Source organism: Hippoglossus stenolepis, chromosome 7, assembly GCF_022539355.2.
Source record: "Hippoglossus stenolepis isolate QCI-W04-F060 chromosome 7, HSTE1.2, whole genome shotgun sequence".
In the NCBI taxonomy this organism is placed as follows: Eukaryota; Metazoa; Chordata; class Actinopteri; order Pleuronectiformes; family Pleuronectidae; genus Hippoglossus; species Hippoglossus stenolepis.
The window spans coordinates 9,691,561-9,711,300 of NC_061489.1; the positions used below are offsets into that span (position 1 = coordinate 9,691,561).

Consider the following 19,740-nt stretch of genomic DNA (forward strand, 5'->3'; position numbering starts at 1 on the left):
ATGATGAACATTGTTGAAGCTGTTTTTTTTATGATCTGGCACCAACAGTATTTTAGTTTTTCGTTTATTTACCTATCAATGTATTCATTTTTGTATTTATTTATTTTACTGTGAAGGGAGGGGAGTAAGGGGGATTTGCTATGTGAAAATATTCAACGTGTGATTTTTACACATGTTTAAACAAAACCTATCAATAAACAGATTAAAAAAGACCCTGCAAATCTGTTTTTACTTTCTTATTTAATTATTTGTCCCATCCATCAGGTTCAATGAACCACTGCACTAGAACCACTGCACACAGAAAAAAAACATTTTTCCCACCTTTTTTTTTTTGTGTGTTTTAGCAGAACAACTCTAAACCTCTAAAGCTGCTGATCAGGGGTCACAAGAAGGCATTGCTTTGTTTCTGGGCTCACAAGCTGACAATGTTGGAAACCAGTGGGTAATTCGAAAGTATACTTTGTGGTAAACGCTTCAGACTCCTCCATCTAAAGTGCGAAGGTTGATTGCGTAATGAAAATGAAAAATCCCCCTTTTTCACTCAGAGAGTTTATCCCATTGAACAGATTCCATCCCTGTCTTTCCTGAGGGATGAGAGTAGTGAGAAAAGAAAATAGGAAACCTAATTTCATGGCGGGAGCAGTCCACTGCTAATCTATGATAGACTCCGAGTCCTCATTGGCCACTGTTATCAATGGCGGGATCAAACCCTTATGGGGCACTGTGAACAATATAAGCGACACCTCAGGCAAAGTGGAATGGGAAAAGGAGCGATTCGCTGTAATGGTATCTCCTGTTTTTTCCTCTGACTATTATGTGGAGGAGACTGTTTTTTTAGAGCGGCAGCGGAGTGGGAGAGGTGGTTTCGGTGTCTCAGCGGGCTGCCTGTTAGCATGGGGGAGAAGAAGAGGCAGACAAGTGGGGATGGGTGGGAGCAGAGGGAGAGAAGATTTGTCAAGATTTAAGAGCAAAGTTTTGACAGACGAGAAGAGAAGGTGCCTCACAGGATCGTCTGCCGCTCGACTGGCATCTGTCTGACAGCACAAACCTCCATCCCCTCCTTCCCTCTCTTCCCTGCTCTGAGGATATTTATTTCATGTCAGTAGCAGCTGCGGCTCTCTCTTGACCGTGCTACTTGTTGCAAAGCCTTGTTTGTTTACTTCCTCTGATCTTCATATGTCCTCACAGAAAGGGAAAAGAAGTCCAGTAGAGGTGGTCGCCTGTTAACGGGGACAAAATTGGTCCACGCTCCTCACGAGTGTACAAATGGAAACGAAGAAGAGGGTGTCCCAATTTTTGAAGTATGGGATCCAAGTTTCAGATAAGGGCTAAATTTCAAGAATGCGAATCACATCAGAATTAATTTAACTTGGGTATAGCAGTGAGGTTCCTCTAATAACAATGCATCCTGGCAGGGTTGCTTACAGACCACTGCTAGAAGCCTGAAGGTGTGGGCTTTTGATTTATACGTGAAATAATGCAGATCATCCAAGCTTTTGGAGAAGGGTTGAAACTGGATTGAGCCTTAGTCCCCCCGTCATCCCACCGCTGTCTCCCTAATGTACCTGTCTGTTGCAAGGTGTCCATATTTCTCAGCTGAACACACAGAGTCGTTTTTTTTTTCTGCTCCATGTATGAGCTAATGTAGTGCAGTCAGCTAGAGAGGTTACTATAGAAACTAGGCTTTCCCACACTGGACATGGAGCACAGTTTTTCAGACAGTTATTTAAGCCACGTTTAAAGATTATATATATATATAAGGTTCTAACCTTTAATACACCAGCCAACGCGTATGTTCTATGTAAAGATATATTGCAGTAATAGCATATTTTTATGATCTAGTAGTCGGTTCTGACATATGTTCTTATCACTGTAAGTGCAAAGAGCAGGACATGTGAGTCCCTATGCCCATGTGGCGGCGTGTTTTCACTTTGCTGTACAACCTTTGCCCAGGAAGCAGAGACGATCAAAGCTACGGGTAAAGCGGATATTTAGGTGTGTTTACAGCTGGTTTCTCTGGGCTTCACAGAACTAAGAGAGTGTAGAGGCAACAGCTCATCTACAACACAGAGAGGGGCTTGACGTGTGGCCCCCGAGGAGTCGTTTTGGTTCCGAGATGCTGGTGCTAGTTCCACATTAGAGTGTTATCAAGCCTGAGAGAAAACTGTGAAAAACCAACTGTGTCCGAACCTGACCAGAGGCAGATGTTTTCCTTGATTACAGGCATGTGCAGCATAAAGAAAATCAAGGAGACGGCACAGCCAACATTACCAAACCTGAGTCAAACCAAACTATGGTCAAAATCCCAGCCCGATGGGTCCTGGCGGCCCGTGACAGGTTCGGGTATCCACACTCGACTAGTGGCTATGACTTTTGTATACAACTTTCAGGTATGTACTTAAATGACGTCCTCTTTTCCCTATCACACTGTGCTCTGTTTTTCATATACACACTCCAAGCCTCAGATAGACGCACAAGTAAGTAAATTAGAAAAATTATGAAAAGGTGCAGGGACATAAAAAAAAAGGACCTTATTTTGCACAAACCTTTTAATGGGCCCATTATAAATGACGGTAGCCACTTTGCCTATCAGCTGTTATTACCCTGCAAGTCTTATCATTTAAAATTAAATCTGGCAAACTGGCCAGACAAGAGAGATTGAGCTAATCTAAAAGCCCAGCAGTGAGAAATTGTTCAGGCCAGCAGCTGCATATTAATGCTGTTATTACTACAGCTTCTGTTGATGTCAATTTGCTCTTCATTTGGCTGCATTTAGTGAGACTGAACAGTGCTGCAGGGGTCTGCGTGACACGTGCCCTGAGAAAATGGCAGCAGACAAAGGGAGCTAATGTATATAAGCTTGCATAGATTGGCTCCCTGACCTTTTTCTGTCACGGTGAGTCTGCATAGATTTCTGTGTCTGGCTGTCACAGTGTTCCCACTTGTGCTTCACTGGAAGTCTACTAGTGTGCTACTGTTATGTATGCAGGTTTGACAGCGCAGGGGAAAGAACATATAGTGCAGCTGAAGAGGAAAATGGAATAAAGGAGCATAAAAGACTTGAGACCATACACTTGAAACATTAGGTACGTGCAACTCGTTTGAACAGGTAAGAATAGAAAATTTGGAATCCTGATAAAAGCCACATTTAACAGAAATTCAGTCTGAAGGTAAGTATAGAGAATCTCAAAACAAATGTAAATAAAAGCTAAAATGCAGTGATATTATATTTCCTTACCAGGTTAGCCAGGATGTAGTGATAGCTCTTAGCATTCTTGCCCTGTTCGACAATCTGGAAGACAAAGGTGGAGGAGAAATACAGAATAAGTGTAAGTAAGAGAGCCAGGGGAGGTGTTTGACAGCGTCTCAGCAGCGAGCCTGCTCCAGTGTACAGAATTTGACCTTGTGCAAAACAGACAGAAAGAAATCGGAGCAGAGAGAGTGAAAATGGAACAATCTACCGTATAAAAGGGCGAGGAACTTCACAAATGTCAGTGTTAATCTGTGCGGTGGCATATTAACAGATTACCAGCTCCGTACAGACAAAGTAGCTTAAAGAGAATGACAGGTCTGGAGTCAGTTAGAAACCTTTCCCATCCTCCGTCACCTCTGCTGTTTCCTCCCGTCTCTCTCGTTTTCTCTCCTCTGCCGTTCCTCCTCTCATCTCCTCTGCCGTTCCTCCTCTCTCCTCAGTGATGAAAGGTATTACTGTGAGGAGTCATTTCTTACAACTGTGTTGCCTTTGGCCAGACCACACATCACTTATTCATATATTAAAATAGCCACTAAATTAATTAAATCCCTTAAATATTTGAACTACAATGTATCAACATATAAAGTTTAGTCAGGCCCTTTAAAGACCCAGGCTTGAAAAGGAATGGAAATAGCAGTGGCATCAATTGACTTAAGAAAATTAATGAATAAATTAACATTTAATACAAGTAAACCTGTCAGAAAATGTGCAATTAGTGATCTTATTTGTAAACAGCAAACTGTACACACTGTATTTTCTTCCCTCCCCCTCCTACTCTGTTTTCACTGTGGTTCCCCTGAGAGCGCTGGTTTGATCTTTGATCTAATGTTTAAAAAAACACACAACACTCTACATCCCTGGAACTGCTCGTGGTCTAACAATATCATCGAGTAATTCAGTCTGTCAGGGCTGAACTGTACACAAGCCCCCCGCCTCCCACCTACTGTACACTCCATCGCTCTTCCGCCTGCAACTTCTGTCACTTTCCAACTGCGGGCGACGCAGGTCAGCTGACCACCTACAGGTCAGGGCAGTTAAAACAACACACTGAGGTGTGTGGTGCCAGGGCTGGTTTATTCACTCTGACTGACACTTACATGTAGATACAGAATAGGGGGGGAAAAGCTGGTGGCACTCTCGGCTGAGCCTGAGCCCGCTGCGCTGTAGTGTGTATATGTGTCATCACAGCATACTGGGCAGTCACATGAAATAAGGCCAAGTGGGCAGCACTGATGTAAAGCCATGCACCATCCAATTATCACGGAGGATAAAGAATCCCACCGTCTCCTCTCCTCTCCTCTCCGTTAGTGTTTCCCCCGGTGTATACTTTGTCGAGTGTACTCTTTTGTTTGTGTGTGTGTGTGTCAAATGATGCTGCAGGTCATGACAGAAGGTGGCATTTGTTATTAATGGTGACCCTAGCACAAGGCGGGCCTCGCGGCTGAGCCCCGGGCAAGGAACATTTCGAGGGAAAGAGGAGAGACACACACCCGACACCGTGGGGACGCGCACACATTACGGCCACAGTGGACTGTCGAATGGAAATGTTTTGGAAGCGAGTAGCATTTTAATTATTCATAAAGATTTGAAGAGTCATTCAGAGTTCAGCCCCCGAGAGAACGGCTCATTATCTTCTCTGACTCTCTGTAGAAAAACACACTCTGAGGTAGCTCTTCTGTCACAATCGATGTTCTCCGAGGAGACGACATCAACATTCAGGTTACATGAGAGGTCACCCTCAGGATACTGTCAGCGACTCTATCATGTGAGAATCTGTGTGCTCTATGAGATGAACACAGGAGTGAGTCTAAAGGGCAAAAGAGGCAGAAGCGAGAGTGACGCAGCTGTGGGTGATTGATGGCGGCCGTCTGCATGGAGAGCGTCTCAGGCTCCGCTCCTGTAAACTGGTGAGAACTCATGCAATAACCTTAACTGTAGACACTGGGCCATCAATAATGCTCACGGAGAGCAGACGTAGCCTACACATACAGATTGTATGTGTGTGTGTGTGTGTGTGTGTGTGTGTGTGTGTGTGTGTGTGTGTGGCCTAAATCGGTTTACACAATCACATTTTGGGGTCTTGTCTCTCTTACGGGGAAGAAGGTAAGGCTATGGTTTGGTGTAAGTCACTGTGTGTCGTGCACATCATTTATTTTGCCTTTCCCTGCAAAAAGAAAAGTGTCCGCTGACAGATGCGTTCTTTACATTGGCATGGTTGTTAAGCGATACATCCACTAGAGGGCAGCACAGAGGCGAGTGTTTCTGAAAGCTACAAACATGGCTGTTGGAGGCCGTGATAATGTACTAGATAGAGGAACAGGCGGCTGTTTGTCATTACCAAATTGCAAGTCTGTACAAATTGGCTTTTGATAAAATAAGATTAGCTTGTCCGTCTTGCCTGTACGCGTAAGCTTTCAGAAGTCGTGCACAAATACGAAATAAATAAAAAACGCAGAGTACATTAGACACATATCCTTGTTTAGCTTGTTTACATACAGAAGTGATGCTTCAAGTTACAAATAAAATCCACTGCTGAGTCTACCTATTACAGCCCCATGCACACCTCTTCCACATGCTGTGAAATCCAAAGCCAGACCTGCCATGCCTAGTTACGGTTGCTAAGCTATGATTGGATCTCTATTCATGGGAGGACACCAAGATCCTTTTTCCTTTCAATAGTACAGTGGTGAGTGAGTGATGATGCTATCAAAGAAGAACTGCCGACTCCAAATGCCAAAGCTGTGTTATTTATCGCTCCTGTCCTTAATTCTCCAGGAGACCAAACACAAGAGCAGACCGCCAACCAGCCCCCACTTCCCGTTTACACCCCGTCTTTCTTTCCCAACTGCATCTCTCCTTTGTCCATCAGATTCAAAGATGCGCAGCCTCGCTCTTAAGTGTGTGCTTTTTATTTGTCTTCAATATATTATTTCTGAGGAAGTCTTTTAATCTTAATGTGCAGGCTGAAAACGAATGAAATTTCATTATAGTGTAAATTCCGTCATGATTGCATTTTCCCGTATCATTGCAGAAACAGTGCAGAGAAATGCTCTTTACCTTCCTGAGGATGCCAGTGAGCCTCTCGGTCTCACAGTCGATGATAATCTGGCCCTCCTTCCTCTTGTCCAGATCCTGAAACACTTTCAAGAACGAGGCCTCCGTCATGGTCTCCACGTTCACCGAGGTCACCAGCCAGTTCCTCTCCGCTGCTGTGTCCAGAACCTTCTGCAGCACCGACAGGCCTGGTGAGAAGAATGAGAAGAGCTGAAACTCAGTGGCAAAAATGAAAAAGGATCTGAAATTGCACTGGAGAGGAACTTCAGGAGCTACATGTCTGGGTATTTACACCAAAAGTTCTGCAAAGATGAATGGAGTGATGAATGACAAATTGTAATTAACTCACTGAAAGCAATAAGGGTTGGGTTCCAACATGGGCCGAATCACAATGCAGATTCCGGTGCCTGCCCTCAGCACTGAAATAGTTGACCTGCTTATTGGCAACACACATCACCGCTCTGGCCTAATTACCATAACACTCAACTCTGGTGGCAACACAATCTCTTTATGGCTCTGGCAGCACACAGCGTTAGCCTACAGTTAGCTAGTAGCTAGCTCAAACTCAAGTCAACACGACAACAAAATGTCTAAAGCGAAACGGTCCAGATGTGGCTGTATTTCACTCGACAGGATTCCAACACCTGCAGCAGATGTTTGAAAACAAAGGGAGGAAGATGAAAAACTTGATGAAGCACCTGCAACACGCAGGATACATCTGAAAGCAGAGGAACACTCTGTGTTTGCATGCGTGGCCCCATGTCGAGCACATCAGATGGCAGTGTGAGCGCCCCCTGGCCCCGGCAGTGGGGAGACAATTGATGACGAGTTGGAGGTGGAGTATTTTACTGTATTAAGCACTAAAACTGTTATTTAGTGTTGAATTGCAGACGTTGGGTTCAGTGTTATTTATAAGACATTTTGCACTTTTTTATATCTGTATATTTAAGTTAAATATACTTTTAACTTTATGAGCTAATGAGTTAAATTTCATCTTCCAATTTGCCTTAGCAATTAAAAAAACTGCTCTTAAAGCAATAGTTCACCCAGAAATGAAAATTCACTTATTATCTACTCACCCCTATGCTGATGGGGGGGTGGGTGAAGAGAGAGTTTTTTTGTCAAGTATCGATTTAGCCTCAGTATCAGAAAAAAACAAATAACATCCAACCTTAAAAGTGAAACTGAGCATGACACAAATAGATGCAGGTTAATGTTATACTCTATGTAGTTATAATGTGAGCCAAAAGATAAATTAGAATAACTTGAGGATGAAACAGAAGCTGTGCAGAAAAGCAAAGAGCTTGTGGTTTGCTTATCCATCAGCATCTTCCCTGTAGCTTCAGTGATATAATCTAACATGTAGGACAGTCCATTAAACACACTGACATGTACAGGTGTGCTTTTCCAGCTCATACAGCGCCGGGCTAAATAATCACCACTTTCACACTAACAAATATTCAGCCAGCGCATCATCGCAGGCTACACACTCACAGCAAGCATTACGCCCTCCGAGCACCATTACAGGTGCCGCTACTCAATTACACTGTCACCGATACGCTAGTGAGACCGCCAAACATGGCGGAGAACGAGGCAGAGCAGCCAATGAGCTAGGGGCTCACGCTAAGTCAGGAAATAAAAGGCGATTAGAGAACACATTGATCTTGAGCTCTGATTTACAATCTGACTCACTGTTGTACTCCTTCGCTGTTGGCAGCAGACCAATCAGATTCTTCCCGAGTTGGCAGCCGCTGTTGTTCCACAGAGTAAATAAATAAATAAAAAATTTCACCCGCAGCAGACTGGCAGCCATTACCCAAATGAATTATAGCAATTACAAAATTTAGAAATGTAAACTAATACACGATGTAGCCACATTTGTTTTTTATTTCCACTAAGCTGGCAAACACTGTTAGAGCCACTGTGGGCCTATACGCGGTGTGTTTTGCATATCCTCCATGCTTGTTTGTTCACATTCATACAGGCTTTTTTATGCATATTGAGCAAATGTAAAAATGGCTCATCCACAACAACAAACACAACATAGAGGCTGTCAGAAGAAGAATGAGAGATGCAGTCACCACCTCTGAAAGATGATTGCCGGGCTTTATTAGAATGCACACCAGCTGCTCTCCAGGCAATTCACGCTGCCTGTTTGACACCAGGTCATTAAGACATAAAAAGATGGATGGTGTTTCACCTCCACATATGACCACAACACAGAATATGTAAATAAATTGGACAAACAAAAAAAAGATGCAGGGGTGTTGGATGTAAATGGTGCACAGGGCGTTGTGAAGCATAACTGGAAAGGTGCATCGCGACATATGGCACCTGTCAGAGTTTCTTTCCATTCACTGTTGCTCATGAGTAAATAGTTGTGACCCTTGGTGCTGACAGGTTTAATAGTAGCTGTGAAACCGATGATGGACGTGGGAACATAGGAGGCAGTTTATCATGGCCGTGAATAAGGTCAGTAGGCGCAGAGGAGAATGGGCAAATATCTTTGAATGGAGCCGAGTCCTGGTTTATGTCGGCTGCACACTGGAGGATCATCAGGCTGATTTGGGGTCCGATAGAGCCCTCCTGACGACCGTACGGGCGTCGCTGATAAAACGCAGATGTGAACAGATGATTTGGTCAAATGATCGCATATTGTGATGGGTTTACAGACATAATCTTAATGCCACCGACTGAATCTGAGCCTCCCTGATTTCGAATCGTAAATATCAAAGATGTTTAATATTTATCATCTGAAATCGTCGACTCATGTAGTATGAAAGGAACCGCGATTGGAATGTGGCAAAAAAATATGCTTGTTTTGTTATGTTTAACACTGAATTAGTTTTTTCAAACGACAGCCATACGGAGCAACTCTAGAAACACAGAGGATGTTTCGCAATACAATAAAGAAAAAGAAAGAAAACACCAAACTAAAATAAATCAGAACAAAAAGAATGAGAGATGGGTGCTTATTTAACGTGTCCTGCTGTCTGTGCAAAACATTACACAAACAAGCGCAACCTGCTGATGACGCCCGGCAGTCTGCCTCCATGTTTGTCTTTATTCTGAAGTCACGTGTGATCGCGCACGTTTCTGCCACTGCAAAATCGGTGGTTTGGACGCCAAGTGAGTTGTTCTGCATCTCGACTGAATCATCTTGTGGGTGCATTGTCAAAATCGAGATTAAATGTCAGTTGCATCTTTTATGTCTGTGTTTTCAAAATTTCAATAATCCTCTTGAGTGCTGCAGGCATTTAGCAGGAGGTTTCAGCACCATGGACAGCTCCCTTTCGAAAAGGAGGCCGTGTCTAAAGCGGTTCACTTCATTTTATTCTTTTATCCTTTTGTTGCTTCCATTTTAATCATCTTCCATCTCTCCTCTCATCTTTACACTTTCATTTGTTTGTGAGACTGGTTCTGCACTATGTAAATTATGTCCCAGCACCTGAGCATACAGCTGGGCAGCAGTCAAGATGAGCTAAAATTAGTGTTTGAATCTCATTAACGCTTTGTGTTGAACATGTTCTGTGCTGAAATGCATTACAGACGGAGCTGGAGCCCACTTTCCTTCAATGTTACCACTGTGGCTGAACTGCAACAATTCATTTCTCTCCATATCTTCCATCTGTTTATTTATTTATTTATTCCTCCTCTCCCTCCTTCCCCCTTTCCTGCTGGCTGTGTTTGCATTGAACCTACTCTCTTCTCTTTAAATGTAGCTATGTGCTGACGCTCCCCTATAAATCAGAGCCTGGCTGACAGAAAGGCTCGTAGGACAAGCCATGGAGAAAATGGTCCTCCAAAGGCATCCTGGAAGAGAATTATATCATAATAGAATCTGGCTGTCATAAGCACCCTTTTGGCCGGAGGCACTACACAGAGACCTGGGAACCGGGCAATCGAGGGAGGAGAAAATAACACTTTGGGAAACCATTACCTGAATATTGTTTACGATAGGTTTAATGGCCTATCAAATTTGCTTTCCTGTTGTTGGCTTTTGAAAATAAAAACAAGAGGCACTTTTATTAACAGATGCTGCGCGGTAAGACAGCAAGACAGATGTTAGAAGAAGAAAAGAAGTAAAGAGGAAGATGCTAAAGCTCTGGAGATGGCAGTAAAGTGGTAATGTCTGTGGTATATGTGCACGTCCTTATCCACTTCAGATAATTGACAAAATCACAGGGAACATTAAGAATATGAATATATATCTAATAGAAATATGTAAGAGCAGAAATCAAATAACTTTTTGGCCTCTTCATAGGAAATATTACGAGGTAGAACAGACACACACACACACACACACACACACACACACACACACACACACACACACACTCACGACAAATTCATCACAAGTCAATATGATTTTTCTTTAAAGGCTTAAAATAACCCTGTAGGAAAGGTGACTGCAGCGTAGTATCCAGGCAACAGAAGACTACTGATATGGATTTCACTGGCTCCATCCCACCACTCAATCACACAGGGGTGACCCTGCACACACACACACACTCACACACATATATACACATAAACACCCAAACAGTTTGTGAGTGGATAATGAAGGGATCACAGAAGATTAAAAATATCTGTGGGACGTGTGTGACGCCACAGCCGTCACACATCAATAGGGCTGGAGGCCACTGTGAAATCTCCCTCGTCAACACTGTGCGCTGTGAGGAGTGACATGATGGCATCTGTCTTTTAAAGCTGACTTAAGCTTGCTTATTTATCTCACTCAAGTCAAACACATCAGTGGATAAAAGTTTCACAAAGCCCTCGGGCTGTAGCATGCAAATATGCGTCCGCAAGAAGTACACACATATTGAGAGTGTGCATGCTTTTGGGTGCGCACACACACCCATCACGGTCAAGCTCCAAAACTCACAGCACCTGGTGCAGATGGCATGGCATTATGGGAAGGGTACAGCTGATTGGTTAGAGAGGAGCGAACGAGGAAGATGCCGGAGGCTGACAGGTGTGCTACTTTATTTCTGCCTTTCTCTGCAGAAGTGTTATTAACAGTCTGCAGCACTTTTTGTGTTTTTCTTTTTTCTGACATTACTGACTGCTGCGGCACTGGTCACTCCAGAGGGCTGCTCATCTTTTGTTCCATTGTGAGATTATCACTGCAGGTCAATACTTCTTTTATGTGTTTGTTATCTGTACAAGGCTGATGGTTGAAAAGAAATGTTCCGATGGCTGCACGTGTCTGCACAATGGTTACGATTGACCCCATTGCTGTCGCCATGGCAATCTGAAGACGACTAATGGGGGTTGGTTTACAGGCTGGTGCAGGCTCTGACTCTCTTTGTGTGCATGGAGTACAACTGCACATTTGACATTTAATAAATTCTAACACGTGCAATTTTGATTTTGAAAGACAAATAAGGATATGACATTTAATAAAATTATAAAAGTAAAAACGTCCACTTCAAAAAAAGATCATAGTGTGATTCATGAATTAGAAATAAATCCTAAATAAATATAATCTTACCTGAATCCGAGCTGTACATGTAGACAAACTTGGTCCAGCCGTAGTGGTCGATTACACCCACCAGAGCGTCCTGCAGCTCAGGCCTCAGCTGGATGACGAACTGGTTGGCTGTCTCGATGGGGAAGGACGGCGTGACGAAGCAGACGTGCAGCGCTCCGCAGAAGGACATGAGCATGTTGACCGTCTTCCTGTCATACAGGCCGATGATGGCATACACACCTTTGGAGAACTGCGAGCAAACTGTAGCGAGAGGAGAGAAAAAGAGGGGAGAGGAGACAAGAGGTTGGTTATTCTCAAGACGTTCCAGAGTGGAGGATTATGGAATACTTGCATTGAACTGAGAGAAACGCTGGTTGAACCGAAAGTAAAAGCCGAAGCAATTATAGTGAGACACAACAAAATGAAAAGAACCTCTTCCCTTCAAGTAGGCATTTGCAGCATTGCACACCCACAATGTTTCTGTTAGCAAGAAACCATAAAACACAACATTGTCTGGTACTGATAATGGTAATTTTAGTTGATTAAATCGAGACATTTCACAATGTGTCATACAGTTTTTATCTGATTGTCAATCGGTGTCAAATTAAAGCTGAAATGAGTCAGAGCAAAATCAGTTGGTTGATTAATTCCAGCCTCATCAATGTGTAAATTTGTTGCTGCCTCATATTTAATGTGTTTGGGGTTTTTAATATTGATTCAACAAAAAAATGTTTTTAAAAAGTATTAGGACAACAACTTTGGCTTTAAAAATTAGGATGATTGTTTTTACTATTTTTTAAAGTTCCATAGACAAAGCGATTAAAGGGGAAAATAAGTGACAAATGAATCGCTTAAGTGTAAGTCACACCTTATATTGAATTGAATGAACTGAGGCTACATCCACACCACTACCTTTTCATTTGAAGACGCTAAAACAGAGAAGATAGTAAACGCTGCTGGCCCCATTTTAGTTTGAAAACTCCAAAGCTGAAAACCACTGGCATTAGCCTCAGCTACCAGTGTACAACACAACATGGATCTATCACAAGCGTTGCTGAGCCTGTTGTCTTTACTAACAGCTGCAAATCTGCATTTCACATTGATACAACTGCTTACGTGTAGAGACAAACTGTTATTTGAGCAATCTGCAATACATGTACGTGAGCGTTTTCAGGTGTGTTTGTATGGACGGTGATTGAAAGTGATACAGAGCCCAAAATACTTGACAGAGATCAAACATGTACCTGTATCGATGAAGCCTAAATTCAACTAAAAGAAGGACAGACGTTTTCAACAATCTTCAGCTGAAATTAACTTTCCTTAGCTTTTGCCGCTCGGTGACATGTTTATGCAAAGCTGGCCCGTTGGTCCATCTGTGTACCACCAGTCTGTTTGCTTGCCTTCGCTGAGAGGTGGTGGAGGTGAAGGCAGATTAGGCGTAGAGAGGTTAATCAATGCATCCCCAGGGTTCCATTGACATTTTACTGGCAGCAGGAGGCGGCTCCCGTCTCTCATTTGCTTTTCTCCCTCGTTCTGTCCATTTCTCTTTCTCTCATTGTCTGCCTGTCACTGCTCACACTCACACTTCCCTCTCACCCTTTAATATCTCAAAATAGCTCATTTACGTAGACAGAGGCGTATCCTCTCCGTGGTTTCAGGGTAGCATCCTACCTATACACGCGCAGGTCTGACCTGGGCTAGTTCCTGTGCTGTGGTGATGGTTGGGCCTTACTCGACTCAGTATTTACCAAACAGATTGAAGTCTCTGCCTGTCTCTCGTGCGAGGGCCAGCTCGCTGCTAGGCGCCAAGGGAAAAACGGAGAGAAGATGGCCCGCACCCAAAACGCCTAACCTGTCACAGACCTGCACCGTCCATGCAGGCACGGGTGACGGAGGGAGAGCGGTATCACATAAAAATACATGTGCACACACACATATGCAGACACTAGCGCTCCAAAAGCCTGGTGACTCACCCTACTTAAAAAAAGGCCCTGAAATAGACATTTTGCGCCTCGCCACACTGACTCAGTAACAGACCTATCTCTCCTCCATGGTCTGCACACGCTCCTGCTGGTAAATGGACCCTCTCTCAGCTATTGCCTTCCACCAGCACACATTATATTTCCCCTCACCATTTTCTAGGACCAATTTCAGAGGTGATCCCATGTTCTGCTTGGATAAAAGGTAATGAGAGCTTGTTTGACTTTTTGTGCAGTGTCCCATTACTCTGCCCTGCAGCAGGTTACCACGTTTCACTGAATATGAGTCATTTCTCATACCTACAGTATGTCTGACGAAAAACTGAAAAAAAACCCAACATGCAGCCATGTGGCACGGACCTCCTGCTCCGAGTTGGCAAGAGAACCATGTGCTCGTCCGATTCGACACGACGAGACACAGAACATTAGTGTAACTCAGCGGTCTCAGTTCAGATAGCAGAATAACCGGAGCAGCGTGGCGGGCGTTGTGTTTGTGTTGTGCGCGGCTTGTTAGCGAAGCTCCACCTGAAGTAATGACATTTGAGGCAGGGCTGAGGCACCGAAGATGATCGTGAAGACCCCGACAACACCTGTCCACCCTGGCACTTCGTGTCTCCTCGTCCACAAGCCACAGCTGCCATGGCGGCAGGGCTGAGGTTGCCCGGGCAACAGCAAGGGATTACAGTAGCTCAGAGCTGCTAAAGGACTTTTGAAAGATGGAGTGGGAATTTTTTCTGAGTGTTTGGACATTTTGTCATAATTAGCCTTGCCCCTTGAGGAATTGCCAAATTTGCAAAACTCACTCTGCTTTGCAAAATCCTTAGATAATATCTGAAATAATGGGGAGATTTGCAGCTGGCATTCTTGTTTACACTCCCAACAAACCATACCAATTTCCAAGAGTCAACAAAAACCTTGAGCATATGCATACAGATGTGCGGGCGCTCCAGCGGTACGGTCCCCTGAGTCGAAGTATTCACTTGCTGTAAACTTTTCCTATGAATGAACAATGAGTCGATTTGCATTCGGTGTGGCTGAAGAGTTTTTGGTCAGCAGGAAAAGAGAGGAAGGAAACTCAAATCCTGAAGGGACAGATAGTAGCACAACAGGAGGAGCTGTCAGAAACAACTCACGCAGTTACTGTCTTCCCTGTGCTCTGTTTCCTGTGCCCTGCAGCTGTTCCTCTGCTTAGCATGAGCCAAATATCAAACGACAGACGTGTCTGTGCCGGCTGCAAAGAGGGCGTGTTTATGACAGTTGCTCCTGAATCTGAAGTTGAGGATGATGGGAGGGCGTTAGGCAACGCTGCATCCTTCACACAACATCACCGGTTCACTCCAAAAAGAAAGTCTGAGTGTGACCTGATCATATGCATTTACAATGAAGCTGTAAAATCTGATGCAAGAAGTCAAAGACATAGACTGATAGATTTTCTTTACTTGTGGACAGGGGGAGACATCCTGCTTTCAAAGTGAGACTATCTGACTGGTCATGATAAATGAAATGTCAATATTATCCAGATATATGGATGTGTAAGTCAGAGGCTTCAAGGTGCCCTTGAGCCTGGTGCCTCCCTGCTGCTCCACTGGAGCCGCTCACTAACCTGTGTGTAGTACTGAATATTGCAGAGCAGCTCCTTTATGTGAATGTGGGATTTTTTATTCAATAGCTCTTCGTTGCTTGATGTGTCAAAAAAATTAAATAAAAAGAAGAAATCAATTGAGCTGGCCTGTATTGTACCGAGAGCAAGCGCAGAACAATTTTTTTCAATGTACATTTGGGGGAACACACAACCAGTTTTGCAATAATCAATATGAGGAAGGTCTTCTGAGCATGTTGGCTCGGAAAGCATGAAAACCACAAATTCTGACAAGGACATTATACAGAAAATATAACCCCCACCTCCCACACACACACACACGGAACAGAGTTTTTCTACTATTCCTCTCCTCTGGGACTTGCATGCTATTATCCTGAGCAACATTAAGGTCAGCCGTACACAGGGAATTTCAGAGCAGCAGGAAGCTGGCTTCAGCTGGAGGGAGTGCACTGATTGGAGGGGTCTTGCTCAGCCATCCATAAAGGTCTTTTTTTAAATTGTGCCCCACTGCTGTGGACTGACATGTCCACTGACTCCACAAAATACAAAGTATTTTACCCACTGATATATTATATACAATCCTCTGTATTTTTTACCTTCAAACTCCAAATAGATCTGTTTTTGGTTTAGACATGGATGAACAAAGACTTAAAGGTAAAGTTCACCCAGAAATGTTAATTCACTCATTATATACTCACCACTATGCCGATGGAGGGGTGTTTACACCATGTTTTTAGCCTAAGGAGCCGTATGGAGGCATGTTGTGTTTTTTTCTGTTGTTTCTTTACGTTTAAAGAAGTTGTCCCCAGTTACTTCAATTGTATTGGATTTGGCTGCCACACTGTTTACCCCTGAAACTCCAAAAGTGTTTTGTGGACTCAAACACTTCACGAGAGAGTGGATAATGAGTGAATTGTTATTTTTAGGTGAACTATCCCTTTAAGAAAGGAGCGGTAAGATGTTAAATCCAGCCGAGCTGTTCTTCATGACACTGGCAAATAGGTTTCCAGAGTAGAACACCACTTTCATACACTGAGCCTCACGTCAATCCACTGTCCCCTTTACAACACAAGACCACAGCTTCCACACTGATGCCAGACAAATCTGTCAAATGTGTTTTCTCTCTCAGTCAAGTCGGACTGAAAAACATTTTATTTTAAAGTCAGAGTTTTTTGAAATACCAAAGCATCTTGATCGTCTCCTTGTGGCTCCTTGTGATTTAAGTCATAAATCCTGTCTTCTCTATATTAATGGATGGGACATGGACCAAACTAAAAAGCGATACAACACTTTAAATACCTTTGATCATTCTTATCTCACTGATGTATGTCCAAGTGTGCATTTTTATGGTAAGTTTGGTTTAAATTAGTTATTAGATGACATTAAAGAGTGATGAAACATCATGATTGACTCACAATCGGTCAAGCATGTTTATCAAAGTGGCACGGATCGCTACTGCGCAGATTCTGGTTCCAATTGCACAAGATGGCAGCATAGTGGGAGGTAGTGGAGACATATTGTCCTGTCTTACAGTCAATGCATCATGTCCCTGCTTGCTTTGGCTCAACTTTTGCTTTTCTTTCATTGTTAATCATTGATCAAACAGTCATAAATGCTGTGTTGTAGAAGTGAACACACTATTCTGTTCGGTCATTATATTCTATTTCAGTGCACTGCGTTGCTAAATGTTTGTGGGGGGCTCAGGAGGTACAGGTCCACTGACCAGAAGGTCGGTAGTTTGATTCCCAGCTCCTCCAGTCTGCATTCTGAAGTGTCATTGGGCAAGACACTGAACCCCAACTTTCCCCTGTTGACACTGTATGAATGGTAAGTGATAGAATATATAGAAGTGCCCTGTGTGTGGTGATCGCAACTTTAGTGCTTTGAGTGGTCCATACGACTAGAAAACCACTATATAAATAGAGTCCATTTACCATTTCATCATCTATTGTCAAAAATCTTACAGTATGAGAGGATTTCAACATAAAACCCATTTGTCGGTTTCCATACAAATCATTCAAATCCTTGTTACGTATCATACTCACAATGCCATGTATCTCTTGCATATTTAGTTTAAGGGATCCTTCTGAAAGACGAGAGGGATGACAGGAGCAGCGCCGCCGCTGTCACATCAGGCAGTAATATACAGCACCTCCGTAAGGGGGACGGGTCGCTCAATCAACCGCAGCGCACTTTGAGGGGAGAAATTCACATCTGACACCAGACACTGCAGACACACACAATCATCCTCCACTCAGCCACCCATGGCTAATAACTGTCAGATGATGTGTGTAATAAAAACAGAGAGCATGTTGTGGTCCCTCTGGTGCCATCCATCTTCCACAGGGCTAATCAGCTATGTTAATGAGAGGAACCAGAAAAAGAAGTTGATGCCTGACTCTCGCACACACACCCCCACAGTCAGGACCCGTTAAAGGGTGCACACGCTTGATACACTTATCAAACAGCACCCTCCCCCGACAACCCACCAAAAAAAAGTCTCACTGATTTTGACAAGAGCGAGTCTCACACACAGCTTGTGCTTGTGAAGATTCCCTCAGGTGACGGGTGGGGGAGGCCTTCGCTGTGAGCCCTCCAACACAGCATGACTCACACAGTGCAATCAATCTCCCGTGCCAAGGACAGGGGGGCCGGGGGCCCAGGGGACCGAAACGCAGCACCTACGTGGATCTGCATCAATGTCTCCACACATGACCGAGTAGGAGGACTCTTTATACCAGGAGAGCTTTTTTTTTTTACTGGGATCTTCCACAACTACTTGAAATTATTCAACCAACCGGCTCAGTGATAGCAGGTCAGCGTACAGTAAAGAGGTTATTTCAACCATATAGATTCTATAAGAAATACAAAACAGGCTTTTGGAAGTTAGTGGGCTTTGCCTCACTGGCTTCCCATCTCTCTGGAGGACCCATATGCCCCATGGAGTGCTGCGCTCCAGAGAGGTGCACTCGCTGTTCCCCAGCACAAACAGCTTTAGCTCCTCGAGCTCAAGGGAGATTTAGAGCCTGTGGAAGAGCAATAAAACTGTGTTTATGTCACCGCGGCTACCAGTGTGTGTGGCAAATAAAACAGAGGGACAATAATAGAGAAAGTGGAGGAAAAGACAGATAAAAAAGTAAGAGCTGAGGCAAAAGATGGAAAAGTGACAAAAAATGAAAAAACAGAGGAAGGAGGCCGACAGGGAAGACACTAAACTCTTAAGCTTTGCACCGCTGGGAACAGCAGAGATCGGAGCAGATGACCAGCCAAACAGTTCCTAGATTAATGTTGGAGAGCGGCGGATACTCATGAGAGATTACATTAGCTGAAACGGGGGTAATGGAAGGTTAATAGGGATGAGCCAAAAAAGCAAGCGTGTCTTGAAAATGTAGAAGAGGGCAGACAGAAGGCGAGGCTGGTTGCTGGAGAGGAGAAGAAACAGAGGCATTAGTGTCAGTGAGAGGAGATGATAGGGAGACTGCTGAGAACAAAGGGAACAGATGCCAGCCTAGCAGTGGGAAACAGGGCCACACGGTGAAATCTAGATTTCTCCTATTTCCTCTAAGTAATAAAACAATGGCACTGCATCGCCTCATTAAATGGGTAATCGAGGGTGTGAGAGTGCTCCCCTCGGCCCAGAACATCTCTCTTGCTCCCTCGTCCTGTGTCTCACTCTCTAACCCTCCCATGCCAGGCCATTGTCTCCCCCCCTTGCTGTTTTCTCGCCGCGCTTCCAATCTGGTTTGCCGCGGAGCGTGCTGAATAAACGGTTACCTGGGCAGAGGGTCAGAAACTTAGCCCAGACCAGCTCCTTTCAGGGGGGGCACGGAAACTTCAATTATCTCCTTAACAATCATCCCTTCCCAATTATCTCCCCATCTGCGTGTCAGCGTGGACAGGTGCAGAGGGACGGTTCCGCTCGCTCACTTTCATTTCTCTGACAGGGGAAGTGATGGAGGTTGATATGCGGAGCAAGAAGAGGCGGACGCACAGCCGGCATGCCAATTCATTAGGCCCCACTGTAGAAATTAACAACTGTCTTCAACAAATTCCAGCCAAGCCGTATGGGAAATAAAGAATTCTTAATGGACCGGAGGAGTAAATCCTAAAAGGCTATTAAAAGAAAGAAGAATATGACCAAAGAGCCCAATGATGTCCTTACATACAATGTTTTTTATAAAATAAAAGAGTCCAAAACTCAAAGATACTCAATTTAAAATGGTAAAGCAGAAAATCGTCTCATTTGAGGAGCAGGAACCTGCAAAGCTTCCATCTTCTTAAAAAAACACTACAAGTGAAATCTATTTGAAGCAGTACATTAATATGCTTCATGGATCATCCCTGAAAATAAAAATTATAAATTTACCATCAGCTCTAA

The 19,740-nt window shown here is 43.9% G+C and overlaps 1 protein-coding gene across 1 annotated transcript in view; it reads right to left on the bottom strand.

Moving 5' to 3' along the window:
• The window catches only part of gria1a (glutamate receptor, ionotropic, AMPA 1a), a 72,739-nt gene that overhangs the window by 43,286 nt on the left and 9,713 nt on the right, over positions 1-19,740 (bottom strand). The window contains 3 exon segments of the mRNA XM_035161928.2: positions 3,239-3,292; positions 6,311-6,495; positions 11,805-12,044. Of these exon segments, the coding sequence (XP_035017819.1) occupies positions 3,239-3,292; positions 6,311-6,495; positions 11,805-12,044 (479 nt within the window).